The following is a 25,919-nucleotide window of genomic DNA, read 5'->3' on the forward strand; positions in this document are numbered from 1 at the left end:
GCCAAATAATCTTGTTTTCTGTTTGAAATAAGATTATTTTGCCTGTTCTAAGCAAAAACATTTGATGTCTTTTTTTCTGAAAGCAAGACAATAAGTTTTGCTTGTTTAGAAACTCCTTCTTGATTTAAGAATTTTTAAATATTTTGGCTGCAAACAAGACAAAAAATCTAAGTAAGAAAAGCATTTTTTGCAGTGTTCTTGACTGAAAATATTACCAAAATGGATGATGCATACATCTGCTCATTTACATTTACGCTTTTTACAACTTATTTGTGACTATTGTGCCTATGCCTGCTTTGAATATTCACAAAAAAGAAAAACTTGCACACTTCTTCAGTCCACATGACATGATTGCACGTTACAAATAAATTCTCCCAATAAAACTCAATACTTGCAGTTGATTTGCTCTATATCCAAAAATGGTTACAGCAAATTAATTGCAAGTATTGAGTTTTACTCTTTTGACATCATAATTTTTTCTTCATCACATAATCACTGAAAACTGATTTAAGAATGTAGTAAAATATACTAACGCATGAAAAGGACATTATTAGTCATTTTTGTGAGTCTGAAAAGTTAGGCCTTGGGTACCTCCTGTGCGAAACAGCATTTCGTATTTAAAAAACACTATTTTGTAATTATTCTTGTTTTATTCTATCATCTACTTTTCAAAAACTAATGCATGATATAATGTGTATGTGTAATGTTATGCATTTCAAACACTTAGAAACTCTAATCAAGTAATATCTTATTCCAAGAATATTCCTCTGACAAAAACACACACAATCTAATGAATGAATGAATTAATTAGGACACTCTGCTGTCCAAATATGAGTAATCCCTCTGTGAATAATTAAAAGTAGGCCAAATATAACTTGCAGTACTTGACATTTTTCATTTTAAATCAATATGCAGTCATATACAGAGCCAGAATTATGAGAATTATCATCAGACCATTTAACTAAACCATAATTGAATTAGTGATGGGAGATCATGAGAGATCTTTGGGGACAGAGATGACAAAGAAACTCGAAGTTAACGGCCTTGTGCACTTCAGTTTCAACCCGATCCCATGAGAAAACAATCGTATTTAGCATTTTAGTATTGAGCTTTTAGGGAAAAATGTGAGCATTAAGGTTCACCCCAATGCATAACCCTTTTTTTGTTTCTGTCAGCTTTTAGTTTCCAGTCATTGTCGAGCAAAGTCACATGGGATTGACTTGATATCATCACTATAGCAACCAACATGCCAGAAAATGACTGTACTGCCTGAAAACACAAACATTTGATTTGATTTGAAGTTCATCACAGTTTACACTAATTGAACAACTACAAATATATTCTTTTGCTTTAGATACACTATACTGTACTGTATTGCATCATTCTGTCAGTGGTGAATGTGTAAAGGTGGCATATGAAACTCATGCGATATGATGATTATTTCTTTTGTCCTGCAGGCTGTGTTCGATTGTGTGGTCACATCCCTAAAGAACGTCTTCAACATCCTCATCGTCTACAAGCTCTTCATGTTCATCTTTGCTGTCATTGCAGTGCAGCTCTTCAAGGGAAAGTTCTTCTACTGTACCGACGGATCGATGGGCACACAAAAAGAATGCCAGTAAGTGCAATTGTATGCCATATATTTTAAAGATCAGAAACAGAGTGGAAAATGTTAGAAGAAGCTAATTTGTGACTGTTTTGATGCAAGAAAACCTAATACATTTTAAAGAATAAATATACAAAAAAGATCTGTCAGATATGGAAGCCTGTTTCCACCACTGAATAAAAAAATTTAAAAAGTAATTGTGACTTTTTATCTCACAGTTGTGGCTTTTTTTTTTCTTTCACAATTGCAAGTTTACATATACAGAGTTCTGGCATGAAACTCTAGATGGCGCAATCTTGATAGGTCTAACTCAATCTGACCTAATGACATCATTATCACACGGCACAGCTGATTGGTTCTCTCCTGTATCAGTAGCCAATAAGCTCCCTGCTCAACATTCAAATATATGACTAGTGCTAGCTGTAAGCAGTTTTGCAGCATGCATCAGAAACCCTCCACCTTCCCCAGCTCCACCTGTGCAGGCCTATTACGAGGTGATTTGTGTATGCTATGGGGGTTATTCTTACATTTTATATGTGCAGCAGCAATATTTCTTACATGCTCACAGCAGCATGTTGTGGATGTATTGGCAGTAGCACGTCACATTACTTGTTCTGCTGCAGCAGCAGCGTAGCAGATCTATTCCGCCAAGACCAAGTACATTTACATTGTCATGTACATTACCATGCCAATCCCTCTGAGAGTTGTCATGACAGAACTCGCAATTAAGATTTTTTCCTCAGAACTGTGAGATATAAAGTCACAATTGTGTGTTATAAAGTCAGATTGGCCAGACATAAATCCACAATTCTGACAAATTGTCTCAGTTCTAAGAAATAATCAGAATTGTGAGATATAAACTTATAATTACGTGTAATAAAGTCAGATTTACAAGACGTAAATCCACAATCCTGAATTCTGAGAAATAAAGTCAGAATTGTAAGATATAAACTTGCATTTGCATGTTATAGTCAGATTTGCAAGACATAAACTCACAATTCTGAGAAATAAAGTCAAAATTGTGTGATATAAGATCACAATTTTAAAAACATCTGTTTTCCCTCAAAACTGGACTTTATACAGTGCTCTCCACAAATATTGGCACCCTTGGTAAATATGAGCAAAGGCAGCTATGGAAATAAATCTGCATTGTTTCCTTTTGATCTTTCATTACAAAAATCAAAAAATTCTAATCTTTCATTGAAGTAAAAAGACATTTAGAAATAAATGTTTTTCTCTAGTTCACGTTGGCCACAATTATTGGCACCCAATTATTTCGAATTCCTTTCCCCAAGATAACAGCTCTGAATTTTCTCCTGTAATCCCTGGTGAGTTTGGAGAACACCTAACATCAGAGACCATTCCCTCATACAGAGTCTCTCCAGATCCTTCAGATTCCCAGTTCCATGTTGGTGCTTCTCCTCTCCAGTTCACCACACTCATTTTCTAAAGGGTTCAGGTCAGAGAACTGGGACGGCCATGGCAAGCTTCATTTTGTTCTCAGTGACACATTTTTGTGTTTGTTTTAGATCATTGTCCTGATGGAATATCAAAACACGGCCCATTATAAGATTTCTAACAGTGGCAGTCAAGTTTAGATTTTTTTTTTCTCTTAGTATTTGATAGAATCCATGATGCCATGTATCTAAATAAGATGTCCCGGATGTCTGGCAGAAAAACAGGCCCAGAACATTAAAGATCCAGCAGTTTATTTAAATGTGGGCATGGGGTACTGTTTATCCCTGTTTGCACCAAACCCATCATGAGCGTTTGCTGCCAAAAAGCTCTTTTTTTAGTTTCATCTGACCATAGAAGTCAGTCCCCTTTGAAGTTCGAGTTGTATCTGACAAATAAATATGATGAAGTTTGTTTTTGGATGAGCAAGCAGGATTTCTCTTGAAACCCTCCTAAACAACATGTGGTGATGTAGGGGCTATTTGATTTTTTTTTTTTTTTCTGGCCCTAAGACTCAACTAATCTCTGCAATTCTCCAGCTGTGATCCTTGGAGAGTCTTTGGCCACTCAAAGTCTCCTCCTCACCATCCATTATGATGATATAGACACACGTCCTCTTCCAGGCAGATTTGTAGCATCTTTCATTAATTGGAACGTTTTAATTATTGCCCTGATGGTAGAATTTGGGATTTTCAATGCTTTAGCTCTTTTCTTACAGCTCAGCTTGTTCTTCACATCAGAACTATGGTTTTTTGGTTTTACTCCATGTGATGTACAATTAAGGGAATCTGGCCTTTGTATTTAAAATCCTGTGCAACAGGAAGTTATGGCTGGACAGTTTCATGCTCCTAGCTCCACTCTGGTGTGCTAAAAAATGCAAATATGAATGGGAATATATTTCAGAGATATTTTACTCATAAGAATTTCCAGGGGTGTCAATAATTGTGACCAACGTGAACTAGAGAAAAAAGCATTTATTTCATAATGAGATTTCCCCCTTCAATTTCCATCGTTTAACTTCAGTGAAAGGTTATAATTTAGTGTTTTGATTATTTTTTTTTTTTTAAAGGGGTCATCGGACGCCCATTTTCCACAAGTTGATATGATTTTTTTAGGGTCTTAATGAAAAGTCTATAATATACTTTGGCTAAAAATTCTCAATGGTAGTGTAAAACACCATTTTTACCTTGCCAAAATCAGCTCTGCAAAAATCATCCCATTCTGGTCGTGGCTGCTTTAAATGCAAATGAGCTCTGATTGCCCCATCCCTCTCTTCTCTCTGTGGAGTGACGATCCTGTTTACTTTAGCCACGTTTAGCCACATTTAGCCGCTAAACAACATGTAAAAGTGAACTTAGCATCCGATGACCCCTTTAAATGAAAGATCAAAAGAATAAACAATGCAGATTTATTTCCACAGCTGCCTTTGCTCATATTTACTCAGGGTGCCAATATTTGTGGAGGGCACTGTAACTATTCTGAGGGGGAAAAGTCAGAATTAGCAGAAACAGGCTTCCATAGTTAGATCTGTCAGGCTATTTGAAAATTAAATCACACTAAAGTAGTGAGAGATTAAGGATTCTGTATTTTTATTTTATTAATTTCTATTTTACCATTATTTTATTCTAAAACCATTTTAAAAATCAGTCACTTTAAGACTCAGCAACTATCATGAATCTCCTCGATAAACGAGAACCATTGTGCTTGTGATATCGTTTATCATTGATATGTTTTAGCTAGTTGATATGCTTTAGTAGTTTGAATAATTGGTCTTTCCGGATTATATTTTGCAGAGTAGATCAGTAGATTGTTTCAAAAGAACAGAAGGTATAGGAAACATACATTTTCATTAACATTTAGTTTGTTAGTCATCATTTGCATTGTTTTGTGTTGTGTAGAGGCTACTACATTGACTATGGGAGGGACAGGAAGGAGGTGAAGAAGCGGGAGTGGAAGAGACATGAGTTTCACTACGATAACGTCCTCTGGGCTCTCTTGACACTCTTCACTGTGTCCACAGGAGAGGGATGGCCACAGTATGTACATTTTTTTTATGTTTATATATATTGCATAGGGCTTCTGTATTTACATAAATCGTCCTCCCTCTGCATCATTTTTTTATAATTTAAAATTAATAGCTATTGGTCTTGCTATTAGACTGAAACTGCTTGATGGTGTCTAGACACTACATAGACATGTTAATCTATCAAGTCATGCTCACCAACGGCTTGGTGAAGTAGGGTTGTAGGAAGGCCTGGATGCTTCTCACTATATGTTACGGAGCATTTGGCAACATGATGCATTTTTGGTCAGCTCCCAAGATTGTTTTGAGATCTGAGAAGGATGGAGACTTTGAGAGTTCTGCTGCCTTCTCAAGTATTTGTAACACATCTGCCAGGGAAATGTGTGTCAATGGAGATTAGCTCTCTACATTTTGGTGTCAGACAGGTTGCCCAAACATCCTCTGGAGAATGGGAATGTAGAGGTGAACGCTTACGAACATTTTCGTTTGCTAATGGACTCAAGTTCATATAGATAATGCCCTTCTTTGTGCATAAGTGCCTGTTAAAGACATAATGGTGAACAGAATAAAACAGCCATATTTAAATTAGACCGTTCTCCTTCATTTTAAATAAATTAATATGTTAACAAGGTTTTAGTGCTCATTAAGCTATCCAAAATCAGAGGACTGAATGCCATCGTAATGAAGCGCTGGGCTTTGATTCTGAAAAATGCAGTCAAATTACCAGACAGCCTTCTGTGGAAATGCAAATCGGATCCAGAATACCAGAAATGTTGGCAAATGTCAAACACGAAAGAGCTGGGCTTCTCAGCGAGCACAATAGATGTCACGTTGTGAAAGCTTTGGCAGTGTGAATGAGCAAAATCACTCAACAGTTACCGGAACCTTTCCAGAAATGTTCTGAAACCTTGAAACGTACTAGAACTGTGCAGAAATCTCAGGCACATTAGAAGTGACATAAAAACATTCGTTTTGAGACAGTTATTCATGTTTTTGTTTTAGTGTGCCAGTGTTTTTTGTCTTCTTCTTTTGCAAATATTGTTATAATCCAGTGAAATTTTCGTATGAACAAGTGGTCCCACAACAGATGGTGTGGCCCACGCAGAGATCTGATCTCACCATCATCAAGTCAGTCTGGGGTTCATCCATAGAAGCTCTATGGCACCTTCTCCAAGATGCTTGGAACAAACTACCTTAAAATGCATGCGAATCCAGGAAAAAGCTGAAGAAGGATGAGCAAACTCCAGTTGACTGAAGAAGCTGTTTGCTTTCACACCCATATTAATATTCCAGACTTTTAAAGAAATGGAAATGCAATCAAGGTCTTTTCTTCATTCTGCTTTCTAACTTTAATCTCATAAATCATCATTTAAAAGAATTAGGATGTGGGTAATGGAGAACTGTAGTTGTTGCAAATGTTGCAGCTCCAGGCAAGCAAGTGTATTTTTATAGGCACTGTTTTTTAAATCATTTTATGAAGGAGATTCAGAGAGCTCAGACACATGAACCTCCACATAAAACATTTCTTCAAGGTCACGCGGTTATGAAAGCCCTGATGCCGGTAATTGCAACTGTGTGCACAGTCAAAGATCTCCTGAAACCTTTGCGAGGTCTGCAAGTCCCGCTTTCGAGCAGATTTTATATCAGACCTTAGCTGGTTCCAACCATTTTCTTCAATTCTGGTAATTATTGGTGGATTAACTGATCCCTGAGAGCAGCCAGCTAGCTTGTTTTCAGATATTACAGCTTGCCAGAAGACTTTGTGTCAGAAGTTCACAATTTACTTCTGGAGTGTATAGTCATCGGTTTAGAAAACATCAGCTTAGACCAAGAATTGGCATGCCACCTCTGTTTGTTATGATTCTTCTGTTACAGTGTTACTGCTAAGAGTGATGTTAAGTTGGGATCCATGTGGAGAGATGTTTGTTTAATAGTTGATGCCAAGAATCAGTGGTTGAAAAGGCAGGAAAAATAATGTGGACTGTCATTGATGAATTCGGTGTGGGTTGAGCAGCATGTCTGTGAAGAAGCAGGAAAAAGATTTAATGCTGCAGATTTTAAATACTGAAAATGGACCCTTTCACAGACTGTGATGATGCATTTCCATAGTTATTAATGTGAAAAAAAAAAAATTCCTTTAAAAAAAATGTAATGTGCATTTGTAACCCTATATTTTGAGTTATATCACCTTGGCATTCAATTACAGAAAGAGTGTGAGGGAGTGATGGCAAATTTAACATATTTCTCTCTATATTTTTATCCAAACTATGACGACTTCTGAGAATCACAAAAAAACAGGCAACATATTCAGTCCATTTAGCAGCAAATGAATGGTTAAAGATGACCGTTTTATTATTGGTTGAATTCACGTAATGCATTCATTATGCTTTCCAGAGTTCTCCAACACTCGGTGGATGTGACTGAGGAAAACCACGGGCCAAGCAGAGGAAACCGAATGGAGATGTCGATTTTCTATGTCATATACTTTGTGGTTTTCCCTTTCTTTTTTGTCAACATCTTTGTTGCTCTCATCATCATCACATTCCAGGAGCAGGGAGACAAAATGATGGAGGAGTGCAACTTGGAGAAAAACGAGGTGAATATACATTTTGCCCAATCTTTTTCATATTTTTCCATGCAGCTAGGTTTTATTAACTTCCCTTAACATCATTTAGTGACATTAACACCATTGTAATGAATAAAGATGAACGAAGCATGACAAATAAAGGTTTCTAATCTGCAGTACTAACCTGCATGTTCCTTCGCTGCTTTCTTATCTCACTCTTCCAGCGGGCATGCATTGACTTTGTTATCAGTGCCAAACCCCTAACGAGATACATGCCTCAGAACAGACAGACCCTCCAGTACCGATTGTGGCACTTTGTGGTGTCGCCATCATTCGAGTACACGGTTCTAGTCATGATTGCACTCAACACAGTAGTGCTCATGATGAAGGTATAACTTTCAACATACAATATTTGGAAAGCATTCTGTAAATTGAAAAATTGGAGCTTTACAGTTGGTCTTGGTCTTCGTCTTTAGCTGAAATAACTCAAATGAGATGTTTTGAGGTACATACATCATTTGTGATTGATAACTGTAACGCTTTTCAGTACTACTCGGCTCCAGCTGCCTATGATATTGTCCTGAAGCACCTTAACACGGCGTTCACTGTGCTCTTCTCTCTGGAATGCATCTTAAAGATCTTGGCCTTTGGGTTCATGGTGAGTTTAAAGACAAAACATTGATCTTAAAGGGATAGTTCATCCTAAAATGAAAGTTTGCTGTTAATTTACACACCCTCAGGCCATCTAAGATGTAGATGACTTATTTATTCAAAACAATAAAGAAGGTCCTTGGTGATTCATAAAATGAAAGTCAACATATACAATTACTTTAAGAGTTGAAAATGCATAGCTCCTGACAAAATATTGAGGTCTTAAGATGAAAAAAGATAAGAAACTGAACTTTATTTAAAACATTACTACCTGTAATCCAGAGCCTCAGGCAAACCGAGAAATCTGATTCTTTTCTGCGAACTGGTTCTTTCGTTTCGGTATTGGTTTCCAATAACCGATTCACCAGTTTGTTTATGTAATCATGCAATGATATCACATATACGCAAATATACTTTAACATATAATTATAGTACCCAATGTCTTCGTCAGCTCACATTTTTAAATAAACCATGAGAAACCATAAAAACTTTAATTTCACCGGTTCATTCAAGTCTTCAGCATCAGTCTTCGGTCTGAGTTGGAACTGGTTTCTCAGCTCAGTGACTGTAGGAGGAACTGAAGAGCTGAATCAGTTTATTCATCATAGGATCAAAGGCACCGCTATTTTGGCTCTTTTCCAGTCAGAGTGACTGTCAGGTGTCTGAAAGTGAATTTGATTGAGTAACTTATAGATCTGTGCTGCTCGAGCTGAGAACTGTTTCAGATGATTCAGTCTGATTTGGTGAACTGGTTCGACTAGTTCACCAAAAAGAACTGATTCAGAAGAGTAGTTATTTTGTGAACCGGACATCAAATTTGTCTGAAGCTCTGGATTACAGGTAATAATGTTGTAAATAATGTTCAGTTTCTTGCACAAACCAATCGTTTCGCTTCATAAGACCACAATATGTTGTCAGGAGCCACGGGTATTAATTCTGTGTTGCCTGATATGCTTTTTTGGACTCTCAAAGTGCATTTTATGAATCAGCAAGGACCATGATTTCATCTTCTTTACTGTTTACCTACATGAGATAAGGGTAAATTAACTTTTCATTTTCATTTTTGGGTAAACCATTCCTTTAATAAGTATCGTTCAAAGAAGCATACATTTTTAACGTACCTGAATTGATTTATTTGTTTATCGTTTTCATTATTGTCACTCTGGTCTCATCTCACAGAACTACTTCCGTGACACATGGAACATCTTTGACTTCATCACTGTGCTGGGCAGTATTACTGAAATTGTGGTAGATTTACAGGTAGGAATGTTTCGTATGTAAGGATATGAATCAGGACAAAGTCCCTTTATAGCAAGTCATTTCACTCGGAGACCATCTTTGAGACAGCGAAGTGCAGCTCCTATCTATTTGAATGGGGAAACATCAAATTCTCCAAAACTGTTCACCAAGCTTACGATTAAATTTCATATTTGAAATCACCAATGAAATCTGACAACAAACTGCCTTATAAATATCATTCCTTATGCTCTAATAGCGTTAAAAAGTGTATTTTTCAGGTGAGATCAGCCAGTGCGCATGCACAACACTAAGCGCATGTCTCAGAATGCTGGCTGTTTCTATAGAAACAGGGACTTCTAATGGCAGCTGCAGTGATGCGCTGACTTTACTAATCAACGTTGCGTTGCATCTTTCCCCATTCAAAACTATATGAGTAACAAGTCTTGGGTATTCTATAATCTTTGATCAGGAGTGTGTAACAGTGCTGGGGTTTCTAGGCCACTTGTTTGTTGCCTTTTGTCCCCCTCTTTTTTAACATCCTTTAAAAAAATCCTTAAAACAAGATGCATGTTTAAATAGTCTGTCGAGGAAACTTTATTACAAGTAAACAGTTTCTTGCTCCTTTCTTTCTATTTAGTCTGTGAACACCATCAATATGAGTTTCCTGAAACTTTTCCGGGCAGCTAGACTCATTAAACTACTGAGACAAGGCTACACAATACGGATACTGCTGTGGACGTTTGTTCAGTCCTTCAAGGTAAAATTACATCTGAACTAATCGCATCACTGTTTTTTTAGGGTATGCATGGACATGGAAAAACAGACTTTTAAAATTCTGATTTCCATGTCCAGTTGTTGTCGTGGAAAAACATACATTAATAGTTTTGCTCTACTATAAACAAAAAAAGGCAAATTATAAATAGAGGAAAGCTTTGTACAACTTTTTTTCCACTCTCTTCGTGTGTTTCAGGCTCTTCCATATGTTTGCCTACTCATTGCCATGCTTTTCTTCATTTATGCCATTATTGGCATGCAAGTGAGTATTCTATTTTACTTTACCACTACACTTTGTAATTTTTGGTATTAGCCATATATTTTCCCAAACTTCACAACGTAGACTCTTTTAAAAAAGGGTTTCAAAAGGGTGTTTTTGCAGTGATGTCATAAAAGAAACATTTTTGTTCCCCAAAGAACCTTTCAGTGAACAGTTCCTAAAAGAACCATTTTAAAGAACATTAAAAAAAAAAATCTAAAGAACCTTTTCAATTATAAAGAACTTTTAATGGATTTGAAAGGTTTATGGATGATCAAGGTTCTTCATAGAACTATTGATGCCAATACAGAACATTTATTTTTAAGAGTGTATGTGTATTTTGGCAGTTCAGTCTCTACAAATGATTAATTTAGTTGTTCTTCTAATTCATTTCCAGCAGGTGCACTCTGTCTGATTTAGCTTCATTTATCTGTATTTGTGGGTTGTGTGTGTCCAAGTGTTTTGAAGGCTAGACAATGTTTTAACCAACTTTTTTCAATGTTTCCATTTTTCCTAAATTTTATTATTTATATTGTTTTGATTTTTGATGACATGTACAAGAATTTTTGATGACCTGGCTCTTTAAGTAGTGATATGAAATACATTCTGTCGTGTAGACAATATATTTGATTTTAATAATCTGTCATATCTTATTCTTTAGGTATTTGGAAATATTAAATTGAACGATGAAAGCCACATTAATCAACACAACAATTTCAAGACATTCTTTGGTGCCTTGATGCTGCTCTTTAGGTAAGGTCACCAAACACTGAGAGAAAATAGATTTACTGTTGTTTTCTTTTTATTTTTAGTAGAATTAGTGCAGTATTGTTTATTTTGTTTACACTTAATGAAGTGTACGGTTAACCTCTAACTGAAAATTCTGTCATCATTCTGACTCATTATGTTTTTACAAGACTTGAGAGGTGTTTGAGTGCTCTAGTGTTTGGTGACTCATTCCTGGGTAGATATATTACTTTGCGTCTTGCAGAAGCGCCACAGGAGAGTCGTGGCAAGAGATCATGCTCTCGTGTCTCGGAGGAAAGGAGTGTGAACTGGATCCTTCAATACCACCACCATTCACCTCTCCAGATCATGAGGGGGGCTGTGGCACGGACTTTGCCTATTTCTATTTTGTCTCATTCATCTTTTTCAGCTCGTTTTTGGTAAGAATCTATCAAAATTCTGTTCAGAATTCTGAAATGTATTGGAGAGGGTAGGGTAGACAGGGGCAAACAAATACAACCAGTTATATTGTGGGATGCCTGCTGTAGCAGATACAGCAGATGAAATTAGTAGAAAGCAATTTGTCATAAAAGCCTAAAATATTGATAGTAAACAATGACAAATTTAAAGTATAAGCTAGATTAATACACAGGCTAAACAGGACAAGATATATTTTCTTTTCTATTTTTTTTTTTTTCTTTTTAAATAAATAAGAGGTTATACAATGTTTCTGCAGGTCTTAAAATGGTCTTCATTTGCTGTTCCACAAATAAAGGCCTTAAAAAGTTCTTAAATCAGAGTAGAAAGTCTTAAATCTATAAAGTCGTGGCATTAAATGTTGCATTTTGTTATGTTTTGTCTTGTTTTCCAGTACAAATGTCTAAACATCCTTAAATCAAGATACATTATTTGAGATGTAAAATTAAGATACTCAGTCTTGTTTTCTGAGAAATGTAACAAAATTAAATGGGCTTGTTATCACAAGAGCAAATATTTGCCAATGAGTTCAGAAAACATGTTTCCCTTTGAAATATTTGAACAGATTTTTCAGAGCTAATTGGTAGATTATATACAGTTGAAGTCAAAAGTTCACAAACACCTTGCAGAATCTTTTTTATTTAGTACTGACCAGAATATGAAATCAAACGCTTTCTGATTCTCCAGAATGAAAAGTTATGAGAGCCTGGGGTGAAATTTTTTTTTAATTTAAAGATCAGGGTAAATTAAACTTATTTTGTTGACTTCTGGAGGGCAGTAATATATAAAAAATATAATATTTAGGCAAAATAGGAAATATGTAGACATCTTCGTTCTGTTCAAAAGTTTTAACCCCTGGCTCTTAATGCATGGTTTTTCCTTCTGGAGCATCAGTGAGTGTTTGAACCTTCTGTAATAGTTGCATATGAGTCTCTCAGTTGTCCTCAGTGTGAAAAGATGGATCTCAAAATCATACAGTCATTGTTGGAAAGGGTTCAAATACACAAAAATGCTGAAAAACCAAAGAATTTCTGGGACCTAAAGGATTTTTCTGAAGAACAGCGGGCAGTTTAACTTTCAAGAAAAACAAGGGACTCATGAACAACTATCACTAAAAAAAAAAAAAAAAAAATAATTCAGGTAACAACACAGTATTAAGAATCAAGCGTATGTAAACTTTTGAAGAGGGTCATTTTTATAAATTCAACAGTTATTTTCTCTTGTGGACTATATGTAAACATCTTTTATGTGAAATATCTTAATTAGATCAGTACTAAAAAACAAAAGACAAAAAAACCATGCATTTTATATGATCTCTCTTGTTTTGGTAAAATAACATTTTGCAGATTCCAGGTGTATGTAAATGTTATTTCAATATTTTAAAGGTTTAGTGCATTGCGTTTTGTTTGTTTATTGTTTGTTTTGTAAAATGAATTAAAAACAATGGTTTGAAGTTGTATTTCCAGAGTATGAAGTGCTGCTAATAATTTTAAAATAACAATTTTATTAATTGTGTTCATTTATTTGTCTTTACTTGGTTTTTAAAAAGGTTTTTAAAAAACTGAAACATCTTAACCCACTCTCCCTTACACTTACTTACACTTACTTACATTTATGTTGTAAGTTTAAATTATAGCCAAATAAAAAATAATTGTTAGTTTGTTATTACATTAATAACGTGTGGACTTGGTCTAAAACAATAATTTTGCCATTTTATTTCTCCTAAGATGCTGAATCTGTTCGTGGCTGTGATTATGGACAACTTTGAGTATTTGACCCGAGACTCATCCATTCTGGGACCTCACCATCTGGATGAGTTTGTGCGCATCTGGGGGGGAATATGACCGAGCAGCATGGTAAGCGCAACAGATCACCTACTGTACCTATTATAATGCAAATTATAATGCAGCTTCTAATGATTGTTACTGTTCTTACTGTCATACGCATAGAGGCTCTTCACTAGCAGCTGCTGCTCATTAACATCCACAATCATGTTTCTTTTTTTCTTCACATGGTTTATTCATTTATACAGATGCAACTCTGTTTCACTAGTTCAACTCAAGTTTATATGAATGTTTAAAACTCACATAAAAATGAGAAAAAAATTGATTACACTTTTTTTTTTTTTTTTTTTTTATGAGAGTCCACTGTAGACATTCGCTAACTATAAGTAACTTTGCAACAACATGTCAACTAACTCTCATAGAGTATTAGGGTTAGGGTTAGTAGAATGAGTTGACATGTATGTGCAAGGTTACATATAGTCAGAACGATCTGTTTTGGGAGCATCGAATAAAGTGTTAGCAGATATTAAGCAGGCAGTCTACTAATACTCTGACTGCTAGTTGACATATAGTTGTAAACAGTTAGTAGAATGTCTAACATGGATTATTGAAGTGTTACCAAAAACTTAGGCGTGCATGAAATCGTCATGAAGGTTGAAACCTCAAGCAGAATCCATGGAGGAGTGGGACTTTTATTATTTTTGGTAGATGTTCAGATTTGACGGTTGTTGTTGTGTTTTGCCAGATTGACAGACTATGGTGATGGCTTTTGTGTGCTTGATTCAAATGATATAGTTGTTTGAACCAAAAATGCACAGAACATTGGCTACATTGCTCACCGCTGCACACACGGGTGGATGTTTTCAGTTTTGTGGTGGTGAAATTGCTGAAATTTTCTGACGGGCCTTGGATTCCTGTGCGTTGCAAGAACAAAAACTGGCCTGGATTGGATTCGGGGCTTACTGTGAGCCGCTGGCAATTAATGCACATCAGAATGCCGATACTTAGAAAGTCTAAAATTCTTCTAGGCTAATGGAAGCCGATCTTGCAGTTATTGTTGCATTCTTCAAGACTGGAATTGAGATGGAATTTAGTGTAGTCTTTAGAAGTCAGTGGATGACTGTGAGCAAATAGGTGTCCCTTGTAAGTGAAGCTGAAGGCCACATCCTTCTGTTTACAGGCTTTCAAAGGAAGGATGATGTCATGTCAGATGAAAAGGCGCATTAAGGAAGACAGGGCCTCGATTGTTCAAATAAAGGTGGGTTTGTATGTGCCTACCCTAACATCCTTCTTTGTGGTATTTTAGGGCTGCAACTTTTTTTTTTCCTTTAAATAATTATGTAAAAAAATGTATTTGATTTGACAATATATATATATATATATATATATATATATATATATATTTTGCCTTATGTTCTCTTCCAAATTCAAATTGAGGGGTATTAAAAGTATTTATAAATTTAAATATTATATATACTGTGTGTATATATATATATATATATATATATATATAAATTACAAATTTAGACTAGTAGAACATTATGCAGATTATAACATCAGAGTAGATTAGTGGGCATAACAATAATGTGTTACTGTATTTTCTTTTATTTATTTAATTATATCTTTTTACATGTCTGGTACCATTATTTTCCTTGTAAGAAAAAAATAGAATTTCAGTGAAGTAAACAATTTTGTAAATTTAATGTTTACTGTAATTTTAAATAATATTTTTTTTAATTATTTTTACAGTTTTTTTTTTTTTTTTTTTAATTAATGTTTTATAGATTTCTCTATTTCTATTGCGCTTTGTCTGGTTGACCTGCAAGCATGTTTACATGCATGCTTTTATTTTTTAAATTTTTATTTTATTTGAATTATTTTATTTTTTTATTACTTAAAAAAATCCCTTAAAATCATAAAAAAAGTCATAACAATGTGTTTTCACTACTCTAAAGTGCCGTCAATAAAAGTTCTGTGTGCAGATCGCTACAACTTGACAGATCAGTAATGGAAAAATCAACTGCTTTTCATTATTAGTTGTTGCAGCCCTAATCAAAGTTATCACCTAAAAAAATTAAATAAAATAAGTTAATAAGTCTTGAAGCTACCTGCCTTGAAGGTGATAAAGGTAAAATCTTTCCATGTCAAAAAAAAAAAAAAAAGCCATAGCTAGTTTAAACTCAGTAGGATAAAAAATAAAAATAAAAAAAACTGTGGAAATTGAAGGAACTCATTAATGCATGTTATACAAGAGCATCTGAGTACCTATGTTTAGAGTAGTTTGAACTGTAATTTAATTTTTATTTATTTATTTTCAATTAATATTTGTATTCATTAGTTTCCAGTCCATGGTTGTTAGTTTTTTTTCTTTTTTTTTTTGCTTTGCTTTGCTTTGGACCGCCAAAGATGTTAAATTATATTATCTTTAACAATTGCAATAAACACATTTAAGATAATAAACTGTTACATAAAAGATTTTAAATTGAATTGAGTGTGGAACTGAATACAGGTTTGGAAAGATATGTTGTCTTGTAAAGACTCTGCAAAGATATAGGTGTACAATGAATTAAAAAAACGAAAGGAAAGTACTCTGAATAGGGTTTATTGTCAAGAGTGGCTTGGGTTCTATGGAGATTTTTGTTGAAAGGCTGTAATTCAGTGATAGGGAGTTAGAAAAATTATTTATTTATTTGGACTAGCTATGTACAGTATTTTAGATGCATGGGTGATTTGGTGAAAAGGTTTTTTTTTTAAAAAATAATACTATTCATTTTTATTGTGTATACAAACATTAATGTTTGTGTTAACATTACGTCATATTTCACTTTCACAATTAACATAATAGTTTCCATAAACTCATTAAACTTCATATGTAGCATCGGGTATTTCTTTTCAGCAGCAGGAACTGAAGATCATTTTGGCATCAAGAGTACCAAGGATAAAGCCAAATTTAGACAGCCAGAGATCAGTGTGTAGTGCAAAAATAGCTTTTCTCGTAGCCAATGTGGCCCAAAAAACAAAGCAAAAACTGAGAATCAAGAAGCCTACTAAAGGTCTGTACAGGATGGAATTCTTAGCAGAAAGCAATGTTCTATTTGTTCTGCAACTTTCACATTTTGTCCCACTCCTGTCTACAAGAACCCACAGGTAGAAATCTAAGCAGATTCTGTCCCTCTCCCCAAAAATAATGCCTCCTTTCTGTGGCAGGATATTTTTTCTCTCATCCGCACACATCGCTTTACATAACTTTGTTGCAGCAGGGCAAATGAAAGGTGAGAATTTCCATCCCTGCACCTGTAAACCATTTCTTTCTTTTTTTTTCTTTTTAAATGCAAACCTCTGGAGAGCTACTATCCAGCAGAATTGAACTCAACCTTAATCAAGCACCTCAGGATTACTTGAAAATGACAGGCCAGTGTGTTGGTGCAGGTTGAAACAAATCTCTGCAGGAAAGTAACTCTCCAGGAGAAAAGTTGGCAACACACAGTTGTGGTGTTTTGTATCTGAATGAATTAGTGTTTTTGATCAAATCTGTTGAATGAATGACTCAATCTTACCCATAAAGACAGCCACTTTCATTCTGGAGAAATTAATAATCACAGTTTTCTTGAATTGGATTTACTGTATTTTGTTTCGTGTACATTCAGAAGTTTAGAGGAAACAATGTCTTTTCTGCACAGCAAAAGAATGTGAAATATTTTGAAAACATTTCTTTCGAAATGTGCTATGTAATCATAGAGAAGAGTACATGCTATTCTCCATCATTCATTTAAGAAACAAAGAATTAAATGCTTCTACTTTTCCTTTAGTGGCCGTATTCACTACACTGCCATGTATGAGATGCTAACCCACATGTCTCCACCTCTTGGATTGGGAAAGAAGTGTCCTGCCAAAATTGCCTACAAGGTAGCCAAGTTTTATCTCGGCAAATGTATTTCATTGTTCAGCTCTTAAAAACCTGAGCATTTTAGATCATTAATATTTGCAACCATGCTGTGCTGCAATTGGCAGAGACTGGTGCTGATGAATATGCCAGTTGATGAGGACATGACGGTTCACTTCACATCCACACTGATGTCCCTGATCCGCACTGCACTGGAGATAAAAATTGCTAGAGGTCAGAACGACATAAGTGACAAAAGGATTAAACTTACCTGTATATTTTTGGAGAACGCAATGCATGCATGTTCTTCAGTTTTTTTAACTATCTACTATATTAGTCTCTTATCTGAGACCATATGTTTCCTGTCAGGGGGTGAGGACCGGGTACAGTTGGACACTGAATTGCAGAAGGAGATAAGTGTCATCTGGCCACACCTGTCCCAAAAGACTCTGGATCTGCTGGTACCCATCAACAAAGGTGAGACTCAGATGCAATGGTAAATAGTAATAGGGCCCTCATGAGTTGTACTGCTGTAGTACCCGAGTCAAGTTTGGTCCTGGAGGGCTGGTGTCCTGCAGACTTTAGCTTCAACTCTAATTAAACACACGTGAACCAGCTAATCGGTGTTTTACTTGGGATACTAGAAACTTCCAGGTAGGGTGCTGAGGCAAGTTGCAGCTAAACTCCGCAGGACACCGGCCCTCCAGAACCAAGTTTGGAGACTCCTGCTCTACCTGTAACCTAAAAGGCATAGATAGCACCTCAGGCTATCTGTACCTCTGTCCTGTAGTAGTATTACTTCAGAGAACCCTGGAGCATACTCCAAACAGGGTCTTTTAAATGAAACAGCCTGCAGATCATCAATACTCTTTACAGAAGCTAAGATCAGCACATGAACAATCCTCAATAAGAACGTGCAAGCGTTTCTAGAGAAGAGGATGTATGCTATAGCATAACATAATTTCTACAGCATGAATGGAGTCAGATATGCGTCCAAACGTTCCTGAATGAATCAGATGAACAGACCTCGTCTTCATTCTTTAAAGAGCACCAGGACACAAAAAGACACTAATTAATAATGTAAAATCTGGTAGAAGGGGCCGTGCATGTAACATAGAGTTGGCCAATTCCAAAGAAGGGAGATTGCTCTGACTAAAGAACATTTTTGAGTTGAGTTACCTCCACCTGCCTCAGGTATTTTATGTCTTTGAGTCTGACTTTTGAAAAAGAAGAACCACCTTCTTGACAACCTGTTATCAAACTAATATAAGATATACTTCCATATACACTCACTGGCCACTTTACCTTGCTAATACCACCTTCTTTGCCTTTAGAACTGCCTTAATTCTTTGTGGCATATATTCAACAACATGCTGGAAACATTCCTTAGAGATTTTATTCCATATTGACATAATTTTATTTCATATTGACATGATGGCAAGTTGTTCAAATTCTGACCCTCCCATCTGAATGTTGCAGCAGAAATGGGCCAGGCAACTCTTTAAGTTATCTGTTGTCCAGTTTTGGTGATCCCGTGTGAATCATAGCCTCAGGCCACGTTTACACTTGTGCGTTTTTGCGTTGTTAAAATGAAAACCATCCTCTACATTGCTGTTTTCACAGCATTTCAGAAACAATTGCTGTCCGCACTACACAACAGAAAACGCATGTCACATGACCATTCATAATAATAATAATAATAATAATAATAATAATAATAATAATAATAATAATACCTTTTATTTATAGGCGCCTTTCAAAACACTCAAGGACACCGTACAATATAAAACAAAACAATAAAATACAAATGTAAAACACAAACACAAACATTATAACACATTAAACAAGTAGATCATTAAAAGCTATTCTAAGCAGACAGTTTTTAATCTGAGCTTTAAAATGGAAAATTGAATCCAGCTGGCGAATTTGCAAAGGTAAAGAGTTCCATAACTTCAGCGCTGCACAGCTAAAAGCCCTACCACCAAAGGAACTCAACTTGAAATTTGGAACAGTCAATAAGTCTGCAGAAGATGATCTTAAAGAGTGCAAAGAAGTGTACAAATGAAGAAGATCTGAAAGATAATGAAGAGAATTATGAATAGCTTTGTATGTAAGAAGTAGCATTTTGTAATGTACATGATAACAAACAGGAAGCCAATGCAGCTGAAAAAGAATTGGAGTTATATGATCAAAAGAACATGAGCGGGTAACAATCTTAGCTGCTGAATTCTGGATTAACTGTAATTGATGAAGTTGTTTCTCAGGAATGCCAAATAAAAGAGAATTGCAATAATCAATCCAAGATGTAACCAATGCATGAATAAGCACTTCAGTACTATGTTAAGAGAGTGAAGAACGAAGTCTAGCAATGTTGCATAAATGAAAAAATGTGTGAGATATTACTAATCTATGTAACGATATAACATGAAATATTACTAATATGAGAACCAAACGAAAGCAAACCATCCAGTATAACTCCTAAACTTTTCACCTGAGTATAAAAGTTAACTGGACAATTATCAATAAGCAAGGTAAAAGATTGAGTTTCAGATAAAACAGACCTAGAACCCACAATGAGAGCTTCTGTTTTATTGGTGTTTTATCTTAAGGTCAAGAGGGGGAAGAGAAACATTAGGTCTTGTAGAAATATATACTTGTGTGTTGTCAGCGTAAAAATGAAAATGAATAAGAACGAAAGACAAGATATTTTACCAAGAGGTAAAATATAAATGATAAATAAAAGCGGACCCAACACAGGCCCCTGTGGAACACCATGAGTAACTGAGACAGGATCTGAACGTGTATTCTTAAGCTGCACAAACTGTTTTCTATCACTTAAATAAGATAAAAACCAAAGAAGCGTGTTATCAGCTATTCCTATGCAGGCCAGCCGTTCCAATAGTACTGAGTGATTAATAGTATCGAAGGCAGCGCTAATATCTAAAAGAATGAGAATAGACAGAAGACCAGAATCAGCAGCTAGGAGAAGATCATTTATAACCTTAACAAGAGCTGTTTCTGTGCTGTGTTTGGGTTGGAAGCCTGACTGAAAATGCTCATAAATGTCATTACTTTGCAGATGTGATTCAAGTTGATCTGCTACTGCTCTTTTTGAAACAAAAAGGAGATTAGAAATAGGCCTGCAATTATTTAAATCATTAGGATCAGCGCCAGTCACAATAATGTTATTGTTTACATGGTGATCAAGGATACGCAGAGCCACGTAAGTCTCCGTTTTGGTCCGTCGGTGTACCTAACAATGTGGCCGTTGAGTGTATAGGAATTTTCCAAGCCCCTAAGGAGTCATGGTGATTGAAAAACAAAATATGAGATATGAGGAAAAAACAATCCTGAGAAACTGCATTCTCTTGCAAAATATTTGCACTCTCCATAGAAACTTCTTTGTTTGCTCACAAAAGCACTGAAATATAGTGTTGTATCCCACCTCATAGTATTTATACTACAGGTTTTGCACTACAAAGCAAGTTTTTTTTTGCAATAGTAATTTTTCACCTTGTCTTTTTGGGGGCTTTGTAAGTATTACATGATACCTGTTTAACTGTTATGAGTATTAAACTGGTTTATGTTTAAAAGATGGTTTATGCAAATTAATCAGTTTACTTCCATGATGATTGTGTGTGTCTTTGTGTGTGTGTATTAAGACACGGACATGACCGTTGGAAAGATCTATGCTTCTATGATGATCATGGATTACTTTAAACAGAGCAAAGCCAAGAAGTTAAGGCAACAGATTGAGGCACAGGTAGGCTGAATATATATATACATATATATATATATATATATATATATATATATATTTATTTATTTATGTATTTATTTATTTATTTATTTTTGCATAGTTTGTGTATATACTACAGTTTAAGGGTTTGTCTTTTTAATAATTTCACACTATTTTTTTTTTCTTTTGTACAGCGAAGTCCCACCTTGCCCCTGATATCTCACAGCGCTGGATCAGCCTTGTAAGTTTTGTTGTCTTCAAAGAAGGGTCATGTTTAATATAACACATTACTGAACTGTATTAATATATACTCCAATGCATGTTTGATTTTGTGAGTATATGGCACCATACAAATGTGCTAAATCATTACTGCTTAATACCATAAAAACATGTTATAAACTATAGTGTTATGTACACAGAATAATGCATTATATATATATAATATATAATATATATAAAATTATATATGTTTAAGGTTTCACTAACAGTATTGTGTATGTATTAAAGATGTGGCTCTGTGTTGTAGGACCAGTGGAGGGTTTGTGGCTTTAAGCCCTATATCACCACAGGAGCTGTTATTGCAGCCCATAACCCAGCGTACAGACAGCAGTGAAGACTACGATGTCTCTCAGGTATCAAAAAACAAGGTTTTCTTCCTGTTGAAATAGTTGACGGGAAAAATAAATTCTTCTCATCTGATTTCTAGGTTAAACAACACATTAGTATGTTATCAAGAGGTTAACAATTAAAGTAGCGGAAACATTTTCTCGGAATAGATATTCTGAGTCATACAGTATTACAAATAGTAAAAAGTAAACTATGGAACGATGAGTTATAGACCGACAAGATGTTGCACTGATCTAATGTGATGCTGATGCGCAGGTTGATGAATCAGGATTGAATGGCGTGTGGGGGGAAGATCGCCCACCTGAACATGCATTCAGAACCAGACACAAGAGCTACAAAGCTGCAGGTTGGTTACTGCATTTCGCTTGTAAAGTGAGAAGATGTAGCACAACTCCAGAATACACAAATACACCAGCCAACGCTCGACCAATGAGTCACTATGCAAGAGACAAGAGATGATAAAATGCATGCACATACGTCAAACACTCAAGAGGACTAGGAGGAAGTTCTGAAAGTGACAGCATATTACTTTAAGTACATTGGAAAATATTAACTATAACCTTTCTCTCACACATACAATACACATATAGTAAAAGAACTTACCCTTTGATCTGCTTTGGAATATATGAAGTATAAGATATGAAATAAATCTCAGTGTTTGCTATAGTTAATCTCCTGTATGTTGACTGTTTCACAATTGACAGTGTCCCACTCAGACCAGACACAGTACATGGAAAAGGTGCGAGGACGACCAAAAGAACAACGGTTCTTACTTTCCCCGGATAACTCAAACTCAAAATCCCGTTCCCGCTCTCCTAGTGAGGAGCGCATACATGGGGTCACCAGACAGGTAAACAAAGAGCTCAAAACATCTATTTGTAAAGGTTCTTTCACATGATCTTGCACAGCTTTTTGAGGGGAAAAAAGTGTAACTGAACATTATGCTGCAAATGCTGCCCTCTGCTGGACAGTTAAAAATGAAAGAAGAGAGCTGAGAGCTTTTTAAGACCCATGGAAACCCTGATCTATTTTAAGCCAAGATCCAGATCCAAATTGAGAAACTGAGCAATGAAACTCAGAGACTCATGAGACTCCAGTCAAGCTGGTTTTTGGAACATAGTGGCTAATCAATCAGCAGATGACTAGCTTAGGCCATCTAGAAACCAGCTACCAGCTTAAAATTTACAGATCATTTACTCACCCCCTTGTCATCCAAGATGTTCATGTCTTTTTTTCTTCAATCGTAAAGAAATTATGTTCCTTGAGGAAAACATTCCAGGATTTCTCTCCATATAGTGGACTTCAATGGTGCCCCCAAGTTTGAACTTATAATGCAGTTTAAATGCAGTTTCAAATGGCTCTAAACGATCCCAGCCGAGGAAGAAGGGTCTTATCTAGTGAAATGATTGGTCATTTTCTTAACAAATTGAAAATGTATATACTTTTTAACTTCAAATGCTCATCTTGTCTAGCTCTGCGTGAGCTCTGTGTATTCCGGGTCAAGACAGGGTATTTCAAAAAACTCCCATCTCGTTTTCTTCTCCAACTTCAAAATTGTCCTACATCGCTGTTTTACCTTTTTTTGTAAAGGGCATTTGATCTTCTTTGCAAATTCACTTTGTAAACACTGGATCAGTACACCTGCAACGAAGTAGGATGATTTAGAAGTTGGAGGAGAAAATGAGATGGGAGCTTTTCGACATACCCTATCTGTATTGACCCGGATTACACAGAGTACGCATGCACTTCGCAGAGTTAGACAAGATGAGCATTTGAGGTTAGAAAGTATATAAATTGTCAGTTGACCAATCATTTTGCTAGATAAGACCCTTCCTCATCATTCAAATGGGATCATTTAGAGCCATTTGAAGCTGCATTTAAACTGCATTTTGGAAGTTCAAACTTGGGGGCACCATTGAAGTCCACTATATGGAGACAATTCAAGTTTCCCTCAAAAAACATAATTTCTTATTGACTGAAGAAAGAAAGACATGGACATCTTAGATGACAAGGGGGTGAGTACATTATCTGTAATTTTATGTTCTGGAAGTGGACTTCTCCTTTAAGCTACTATAAGCTTAACTTTACATGACATTAATTGGATTACAGTCCTAAATACTTGAAATCTGATTTCTCCACAGGGAAACAGCTCCGAAAGCCCTGTTCCCTCCACCTCAGAGTCCAGCACCCCGAGTGGCAAGCGTCGCATGTCCCAGACATCCACCTGCTCACGCCCTCACATCTCCTACTCACCCTTAGTGTGCCACACGCAACCTTCATCACACGTCGATGATGATGATGATGACGACGACGCAACCGTCCAGCAGATGATTGGGTGCTGTAGTACTGCTTTATGGGATGATGGCGCGGAAGACCAGGAAGCCAGACAGCAGGAAAGTACCCATTTTGAAGTGGGTGAATATCTGGGTTCACCCGCTCGCCGTTATCCTTCGGAGTCCTTCCTCGCCCTGCAAGAGGAAGAACACAGCCCCGATTCTACCGCTCCTATGGAAACTCTTACCTTTGAAGCAGCGGTGGCCACCAGCCTAGGCCGCGCGAACACGGTCAGCGCCTCGATGCGCACGAGGTCACGGATAGGCTGGCAGGTGCCCAACGGACACTTCCGGAAGAGATTGGCACAGAGCGTATCTCTCGCTGGCGGTGAAACGCTCAGCGATATAGATGATGACAAATACTAGATCAGTCAGTAGAACAGAGACATAACGGGACAAATGTAGATATCGAGGAGGACACTGAGGCGGATGCTGATCTTCACAATATTCAAGAGGTGTTTTATAGATATACAAATTAAATGTGTTCAATGAAATGAGCAATGGAAAGACTTCATATTTATATTCTCTCATCAGATAGTGAGTTTGGAAAGCAACCCATGCATTTACATTTGAGGCCCAATTCAGGTATTAAGTGCTTTATTTCCAGCTGGGAATAGTAAGTTGATGGTTTAAAGTGCTTCATTTGTTTTTTTCTCCGTTTCTTATGTTTAACGTCTTTTTTCTCGGTTTCTTAAGTTTAATGTCTTTTTTTTTTTTTGCTACCAAAATACCATTTGTTTCTAAATTCATCTCTGTGCCACATTATTGAAATTCGCTGATAATGCAGATACTTTGTTTGAAGTTTAAATCCAATTTCTAAACTGGGTAGGCCATTGTAACTAAATGCAACTTGACTTTTAAAGTTAATTTCATAAAACAATTTAACAAAAAGCAATTTGTCAACTGTTCATGTTTTTCCATAAAATACTGTTAAAATGGAAAAGAAGAAAAAAAGATTTTACAGCTGAGGCTTTAATTATTAAACATTTAAATTTAGCTTAGATGAATGTCTTGTAAAGGGGTTTTCAAACGTAAATTTTGACAAAGGTAAAAGGTATCGGAGTCAAATTTGATGTCACAGTCAATTCAGGAAGTGTTTTTAAAAATAAACGATTTCTTCTTTGAAAATATGTTATTTAATCTTTTCGTTCAGGCTACTTGGAATTTGAATTTTTGTTACTGAATTTGAATGGATAAGCATCCTGATAACTTTATGTTTAAATTAATAAAATATTGTCTTTTTACCCTGTTTTAGTTTTCTGCTGTTTTTGTTTCTTGGTAACTTCTCTCCCGTAGTATTCTCTTATTTTTACCTTTTTTTTTTCAAAACAAGGTTACCCCTATTGCAAGATTGTATTGCCAGTTGCTCGACAATGAGTGCAAATACCCAAACTGGTTGCCAAAGGCTATTTTTAGTAACCCTGCCCACCATTGCTGAGCTATTTTACCTTTAAAACAAATCATAAATTACCAAGTGGTTAAACCCTGCTGGTAAATGCTATAAAAACATCATCTTAGGGGGTTCTATGTAAATACATTTAACATTATTTTTTTTTTTTTTTTTTTTTTTTTTTTTTTTTACATTTTTACAAACTGAGGGACAAGTCTAAAATATTGTTAGTGGTAGTTCAACAGTATAATGCAGAAATTGAGCCTATAGACTTTAAATTGTACATTTAATAGAGGTGTAATGATAAATTAATGTGAATAGATGCAATCAGTCAAATCAGTAACAATATTATGTAACAAAAACAGCACATGTCAAACAGTACTGTCC

At 35.7% G+C, this 25,919-nt stretch overlaps 1 protein-coding gene across 1 annotated transcript in view; it reads left to right on the forward strand.

Annotated features, from left to right (window-relative positions):
- cacna1eb (calcium channel, voltage-dependent, R type, alpha 1E subunit b) overlaps window positions 1-24,860 on the forward strand; it is a 411,785-nt gene extending 386,925 nt beyond the window's left edge. Inside the window, 21 exon segments of the mRNA XM_051122724.1 lie at window positions 1,458-1,618; window positions 4,960-5,097; window positions 7,479-7,680; window positions 7,875-8,039; window positions 8,198-8,308; window positions 9,481-9,561; window positions 10,178-10,297; window positions 10,511-10,576; window positions 11,235-11,326; window positions 11,565-11,739; window positions 13,504-13,608; window positions 13,610-13,632; window positions 17,370-17,466; window positions 17,572-17,677; window positions 17,813-17,920; window positions 21,106-21,206; window positions 21,377-21,423; window positions 21,709-21,814; window positions 22,065-22,155; window positions 22,514-22,659; window positions 23,951-24,860. Coding sequence (XP_050978681.1) covers window positions 1,458-1,618; window positions 4,960-5,097; window positions 7,479-7,680; window positions 7,875-8,039; window positions 8,198-8,308; window positions 9,481-9,561; window positions 10,178-10,297; window positions 10,511-10,576; window positions 11,235-11,326; window positions 11,565-11,739; window positions 13,504-13,608; window positions 13,610-13,632; window positions 17,370-17,466; window positions 17,572-17,677; window positions 17,813-17,920; window positions 21,106-21,206; window positions 21,377-21,423; window positions 21,709-21,814; window positions 22,065-22,155; window positions 22,514-22,659; window positions 23,951-24,508 — 2,799 coding nt within the window. The 3' untranslated portion in view covers window positions 24,509-24,860.
- The last annotated feature ends 1,059 nt before the right edge of the window (window positions 24,861-25,919 follow it).

This window comes from Labeo rohita, chromosome 2 (genome assembly GCF_022985175.1).
Source record: "Labeo rohita strain BAU-BD-2019 chromosome 2, IGBB_LRoh.1.0, whole genome shotgun sequence".
Classification (NCBI taxonomy): Eukaryota; Metazoa; Chordata; class Actinopteri; order Cypriniformes; family Cyprinidae; genus Labeo; species Labeo rohita.